The sequence below is a fragment of the Athene cunicularia genome, assembly GCF_003259725.1.
Source record: "Athene cunicularia isolate RWA chromosome 14 unlocalized genomic scaffold, athCun1 chr14_part1, whole genome shotgun sequence".
Classification (NCBI taxonomy): domain Eukaryota; kingdom Metazoa; phylum Chordata; class Aves; order Strigiformes; family Strigidae; genus Athene; species Athene cunicularia.
The window spans coordinates 7,517,640-7,525,054 of NW_020799118.1; the positions used below are offsets into that span (position 1 = coordinate 7,517,640).

Sequence of the window (7,415 nt, forward strand, 5' to 3'; positions counted from 1 at the left end):
CAGGGCTCCTCGTCTGCCGGGGCGCCCTGAGGTACCAGCCGCCGCGGGGGCAGGGGGGGAAGGAGCGGGGGGACCCTGGTGCGGGCTGAGGAGGGCACCGGGCCGGGCAGCGCCAGACAAAGAGAGAGGGAACAGCTCGGTCCTCCCGGTGAGAAAGTTGACGTGTGCCCTCCGCGTGAAATACGTCCGGGAGCCTGCCGGGGAGGTGAGGTGCGGTACTGGGGCTGCGGAGCCGCAGGGGGAAGGTGAGGGCTGGGTGCCGGCGAAGCGTGCTGAGGGCTTGGGTGTTCGCCGCGGGAGGGTCGTCGGAGCGAGTCCGGCGGTTAGCGGCGGGATCGGGAGCCAGCGCGATGTCCCGAGACTGATAATGCGTCGGGTTGGGGTGCGGAGCTGCACCTGAGACATGTAAACCTTCGTTTTGCCTTTTTCCCGGTGAGCTCCGTGAGTGCACTCGAAGGAAGTTTGCAGGTGGTGTTGAATGGCGCGGGTTTGTAATCGCAGAGAGGTTTTTAATTAGTGCTGGTGTATCTAGAGGAAATTTTTTAAAGTGAACAACTGGAAAACTGTGAAGCTCACAGAGGCCTTAGAACAGGAGTAGATGGTCAGCTAGAAATGAGTCTTCGATGTGATATGACTGCAATAAAAGGTTAGTTCTGTATTTGGGCAGTAGAGGCAAGTGGATCAGTACTTCGTGAGGAAGTTAGGGGCTATACCCTTGCAGTGTGATATGATTGCATTTGGAATATGTTCAGATCTGTGCTACATTTTACCAAAAGTCTACTGAAAATCTGACAGGAGTTCAGAAGTGTTAATACAAACTCTCAGTGCTGAAGGAAAATACTAACTTTAAGTAGAATATACAGAGCTGAGCTAATAAAGAAGATGCATAAGTATTCAAGGACTGCTGTGCAAAGAAAGAACATAATTATGCACCGTAATTCTTCAAGCTGATCCATTACCAGAGCATTTTTTAGTGTTCTGGGTTGGCACTGACATACAGAATCCTGCTTCTGAGTGAATATATCACTGGGATTTTATAATACAGTCTGCTGTTTGGATTATTCAGTACATAAATACACGGAGAAGTAGAATACAGATTTACAGAAAGAACTTCCTTCTAGCAAACAAAGAAAATTGGAAAGTTTCCTGTGTGGCTAAAAACCATACTAGAAGAAGGATGAGTCAGCCAAGGAAGTGTGTTATGGAGATGATTGTCATTCACAGGTAGATGGTCTGCAGTGGATACTCTCAGTTTATAATTTATGGGATCTAGATTTTTAAACCTAAAGTATTGATCAGTAAATTTAGTAAGATTTGTGATTACTGAGTTTGTGGGGTTACTCATAAGTAAGGATTGCATGTTGAGGCCACAGGTACTTTCACTCTCTGCAGTTTTACTGACTTCATTAGTTTTACGTAAGTTAGCTAAAAGAACATTTTCTTCCTTTCACTAATATTAGTCAAAAGTTGTCAATAATTTTCATTTTTATTATAATAAAGGTTTTAACGTATATTTTCAGATCTTTGTGCTGTAGTTTTTCTACTGTTGTGCTCTAAGAGATTAATATGCTTTCTGTCATGAAACTAGTGGCCTGAAAAGGGCTTTTCAGATAATTGTACACAGAGGATAACAAAAGCACTTTCTGTTCTGAGGAAGTAGTTTCAGAATTAAGCTGTTTTTCACCAGTTTTGTCATTTGAAATTTGTATTGGTTTTATTCTGTGTTGCTTTTTTTTCTTCTTCTTATAGTTTGCTATAATTTCTGTTATTCACTAGTGTCCTATACAAAGTTGCCAACAACCTTATTGGTGAGATTAACCATGAAGAAGAAATTAGACGAGGTCTGTGAACAATGCCTAATTTCTGAGAACAAGCTTCTCGCAGTTGTCACCATCATCGTTCTGCCAATGGTTATGTCAACATATATCAATATTTAAAGTCTTAATGACAAGAACTGTAGGACTGTTGACTTCCATGGTCAGATCCTGGCACTACAGGTGACAGTTCAGTGCAGATCCAAGGTATATGAGCTCAGGTGCAGCATATATGTGGTCATATTGCTTACGGAACAAAGCCTGTTTCCCAAGGCTTTGATAGTTGAATAAATTTTCTGCTGGATTGAAAATGGCAACGCATTGAAAAAGGCAGATATCTGAGCCACTCCAAACCTGTCCAGTGTAGCTAGGCAGCAGCCTCATGAATGAACCTGACATGTATCCCAGCCTGCTCCTCAGCAATTTGGGATTATTGGGTTCTGCCAGGCACTTGAAATTGGCTTCTGAAGATGGATGTACAGAGTACACAGGCTGCTGCTTTGGTGGTTTTTGACAACTCACTAAGGATATGTTTTGGGAAGCACTGGATTATGCTGATTCATTTAACTAGCACTGCGCTGCAGTGGGAAAAGACCTAAACTGGTAAATCAGCAGTCTTGGGGATCCCTGTGCCAGTCTCCATCATGTAGTATGTGCTTGCTTGAAATCTGGTTTTTAGGGGAAAAGATCACTTACTTGTACTACCTACAGCTGTGTTTGAAAATACAGATGAGAGCTTGATTCTGACAAAAATCTACCCATTATGCAAGTAGTTTTCAAAGAAAACCTAGGCAGGCATATGTTTTCTCCTCAGGTGAAGGCTGTCAGTATCCCTTGCTACTTGGGTCAGTGTTTGATGGAGCCCTGTTTATGAATCTGGTGTAATGGTCTTGGTGCAGCTGTCTACTCCCCTCTGCTTGCTGGCTCTATTACTGTGAAGTGGCAGGACACGGGGATAAGAATCCTGTCCCGTTACTGTATTACAGTAGTGACTGAAAGTCCCATTGTGCTGAACACTGTGTATGAATGTGTTAAGTGACTGTTTCTCTCCCAGCAAGGTACAACAAATGTGAAGGGATCAGGATACAAACATACCTTTTGCATAGTATGGCTATAGACACAATCTTAGGTGTTAAATCGTTGAGGAGTTACCCCAGCTGACCATTTGCTGTCCCTCTACATGCATTTTTACATGGTTCTGTTAAAACTTCTCTTTAAGAGACTTATAAATCCCTATCTGCACAATAAACACATGCAGCCAGATTAAGGAGCATTACTGCAAGATCTAAAGGGGAGATAAAAGCGTGTTAGCTGTAGGGAATAATTCTTGATATGAGAAAACAGACACAATGCCATTAGACATCCCATGAGAAGGGCTGACGATAACTTTGCATAAGCGTAGGAGAGTGAAAAATAATAGTGACAATCTTAATTACATTTAAAACTTTTTTTGTAACTTCCGCATATTGAGTGGAGGGGGTTTTTAGCTTGGCATTGTAACCTAGCAATGAGCAACCTTTTGAATTTTATTACCAGTGCTGACATTCCAGAATGGTACAGCATTAGAGGCATTTGCTGGAGGTACAGAAGGTGGCCATGAGGGTCCTAAAATTTCAGAATTTCTGTAGGTTTACCTTGTTTTGCCCAGGTTTTTTGCATTTAAAATAGTGTAAAGCAGGCATTAAGTTTAGATATGCCTTACACCTGGATAGTAAAATATTTGGATATTGTCTAGGTTTTTTTACTTTTCCAGCTAGATTTGATATCAAAAGGTAGCATTCTTTTTCGCCACAATTAACAATAGCTTTCATATCAGAGTTAGTTTAGTTTGTATAGGAGTGGTTACCAGATAACACAAGGCGAAAGGAATCATTAGCCCGTTTTAGCTTGGGCTTTAGATTTTGCTGATATAAAAGTATAGAACCGCCTTTCAGCTGCTACTGATCACTTCCTAGATGTGGGAACCTACTCCTTTGTTCAGTAGAGATGCTGGGAGGTGGCTTCATAGGCCTAATTGTTTCCAAAGACTTGTGGACCTGCTTGTTGGTACTGCTAAGTGAAGGCACATAATCGAGCAGTGCTCTAAAACAGAGGAGCTGTGGTCTGAAGTATTGATTGCTTTCTTTGTCTCCTTTCCTGGAAAAATATTGCTGGTTTCTTTTCAGAGGATGCCTAGGGAAAAGTTGAGAGTGAATTGGAAGATAGAAAACAATGTTATCCCACTCCATACTATTTTATAGTCTGGTGCCTGAAGCTTGTTGAAAAGTCTGTAGGAAAAACTAAATTTTTATATTTAAGGAAATGGATACTACCCTTCCATGTGTTCAATTTGTTTTAACTACTTCTGGTTTTATATTGCTGAACTTTTTAATGATCCTTTATCTCTTTCTCTAGTGGTATGTCTGCAACACAGAACAGTTGTCTGAATCCCTTCAGCCTATTTTTGTCCAGAGTTACCTTGACCAAGGAACACAGATCTTCTTAAACAACAGCATTGAGAAATCAGGCTGGCTGTTTATCCAGCTCTATCATTCTTTTGTGTCCTCAATTTTTAGCCTCTTTATGTCTAGAACATCTATCAATGGGTAAGTGAAAAGTCAATCTTAGGTAAACTAAATGCAGTTTGGATTTATAGTTTTCAAGTGTTCAGCCCTACCCCCTGATCTGCCAGCTTTTCTTGAATTTGTGGTTTTCCCTTTGCCAGTCTAACAGATCTGAAATGCCCTACTGTGCTTTTCATGCCCAGCCCTCTTAATTGAAGAACACCATTTCTAGTATGGGGGGGGACAGAGGGGGTAATTGCAATTAATAAGAGAGAGTTGGAGGACTCTAATTGTATTTTATAACCATTACTTGTATTAATTTCCGTCTGAATAAGAGAACATTCTCTTTGTGTTAGAAAACATATCCTTCTTCCCTCTGCTTTTCTTCCCCCCGCCCCCTTGCCCTTTATCTACTGCCATATCTCTATCAGTTAGCATTGTGATTGTCCTTGTTGAAGGTGGCTATAGCCAGTCACTTCTGTATTGCCTCTAAAACTCTTTCTCCTAGAGAGTGTGTGCGCACCCACTGCAAACCTAGGCAGCGTTCTAAACAGTGCAGAAGTTGGCTGAGTGTTGTGTCTGTTAACACTGATGTGGAACAGAATTCTGTCTTTCTCTTGTTCTGTAAAATTTAATTCCAACCTCATTTTGTGTGTAAGCTGTACTTGAACAGGTAACTTCTGATGTGGCACATTTGACTGGTGAAGCATCAGGAAGGCAGGAAAAGAGAAGTTTATAAAACAATATTCTTCTAGTCTTACTGCATCAGTCTCCTCTGTGTCTACTCAGGGGACTTTAGTCATTCGTCAGTGCTTTACAATTTTTTCAAAAAAGTCAGTGCCTTTTTTTGTTCATGTCATCCCATTTAGTTGTATGTTTAATAGCTTATCAGTTTCAATCTTATGAAGAATGCATTTTGTTACATTTACCTGATTTCTCCACCATCCCCACCTCTGCACATACTACATACATCTGCACAGTCTGGTACGAGGATAGTAGCTGTCTACTAAGGCTAGAAGAATAATCTTTTTCCTTATTTTCTAACCAGATGAATTTATGAGCTTCCCTGTGGTGTTCTTAGTTACTTGTAGCTTTATATAAAGGTTTCTTTGGTCTCCTCTTCTTCCTTTTTTTTTTTTTTTTTTTTTTTTTTTTTTTTTTCCAAAGGCTCTTCAGTGCTTTGAATAACACCTCATAGTGCTGTTAGGAATAATAGCTATGAGCCAATTATACAGTGTGGACTGACACAAGTGTGCTGCAAAGGGGCTCTACTTAAATTGTCTGTATTCTGTTTATTTTTATACATTTAATATCCTGCTTTAGTTTCTCCTATATGATTTTGTATACTGTATCCTTTTTGTTTCTTTGTCTTTTAGTACAGTCAGTCTTTCCTAGGCCACCTCCTTTTCCCATTTTTCTATTCTTTGATTCTTTTTATCTTTGTTTACCTTTTTTTCCCCTTGAACATAAAAGACTTCTGCTCATTGTCTTTAAGTTTAACCTGCTATCCAACATTAGTTTGAAGAACTGTATTTATCTACCTTCAGTCTATTACTGACCAGTTCTTTTTCCTCTGCTTTTTCTCTTAACTCTTTCATCTGAATTCTGCTATGACAGCTGAAATCTGTCACTATGTAGTCTTCAAACAGTTACGGGCGGATATGTCATTGACTTGATCCATAAGGAATCCGACTGTCATCTCTACCCAATTCCTTAATGAGTTGCCTATTTTCTATTCCACAGCTCTTCATGTTGAATGCAGGATCTGCAGATAGCAGCAAAAGCCACTGTAACATACAATTAAATCTCTTGCCACTCCGGCATTGTTACCCCCATCCTTTCTTTAAACTTGTTCCCTGGCTTCCCTCCTAGTTCCACATCCTATTCCTCATTCATTGTGCATACTCTGTGTCTGCAGCCATTTTATTTCCTCTGCTATTTCATCTTTTTTTTTTTTTTTGTAGGTGGCAGAGATTCAAATCTGCAAATGTGACAAATAAGGTTCAGCCTTTATCTTTCCCTCTCTTCCTCTCCCCCCCCCCCCCTTTTTTTTTTTTTTTTCCTTCTCAATGGTTGCAACTAGATGGAGTTTTATTGTAGTGCTCAGAAGACCTGGCTTCCAGTTCTGCCTGTCTGATGGCAGAAAACAAGCTGTTTTGTCTTTGTGCCTTGGTTTTCTATCTAGGGCAAAGGGCCATGACCCAGTCTGGAAGTATGTTGTGACTCCCAGTGAAGAGCTGTATTTAAGAAAGAACAGGGTGCTTTTTTACTGTGTGTGCATCTTCAAATAGATTTAGTATTTCTATAACTGCTCAGCTTAGTTAGTCTGGCCTTCTTTAGGGACTGACATGAACCCTTGGGAGAGGACCACTGCTAAGGTCCTGCGGGGCCAGTATTGGCCCCCATGGCCTCACATCTCATGAGACATCTTCACACAGGTACCACCACTGTGACAATGTCATCAGGGCTGGAGGCTCACCAGGAGCCCCTGGAGGTATGTGCCATCCAGAGCTGGTTTGAGCATTCCGTGGCCAGTCAGATGTTCACCCATGCAGGGACCATCTTTAAGGTGGGTGGGAAGGGGAGCAGTTAAAGGAGAAGTGAACTGCATTGTCAGGGCAGGAGCCAGGCTACTTGGCTTGAGACCTCGCACTGCAGAGAGCTCTGCTGTTAGGTGCCTGTGGAAGATACCGCCATATGGGTCACAACAGGCAATGCTGCATCATCAGTGCCTCTGGATAGCCATGCAAATTTAATAGCAGTGCTGACCATCCGTAGCCTGAAGAGCTAGGATTTGGGGGTTTGGTTTGAAAATTTGTTATGTCCCCTTGGGTTCCAGTGCGTCCAAATCAAAACCTTGCTCCTTTAAACTAAACCTTCAAACTGTTGATCCTAAGCTGCTGCAAATTTCACCTCTGTTGATGGGGAGCTGGCTCAGCTCTGGCAGATTTGGCCTTAGTTCTGTTCACTGCTCAGAAAATTGGCCTATAAATATCACCTACTGAATGTGACAGGGGATCTGCAGATGCTTCTGCAGTATGTGTACTTCTCCGGTCTA

The 7,415-nt window shown here is 41.6% G+C and overlaps 1 protein-coding gene across 1 annotated transcript in view; it reads left to right on the forward strand.

Annotated features, from left to right (window-relative positions):
• Positions 1-7,415, forward strand: part of METTL9 (methyltransferase like 9) — a 26,822-nt gene that overhangs the window by 5,995 nt on the left and 13,412 nt on the right. Inside the window, exons 3-4 of the mRNA XM_026859152.1 lie at positions 32-210; positions 4,209-4,399. Of these exons, the coding sequence (XP_026714953.1) occupies positions 32-210; positions 4,209-4,399 (370 nt within the window). The remainder of the gene's footprint in view (positions 1-31; positions 211-4,208; positions 4,400-7,415) is intronic.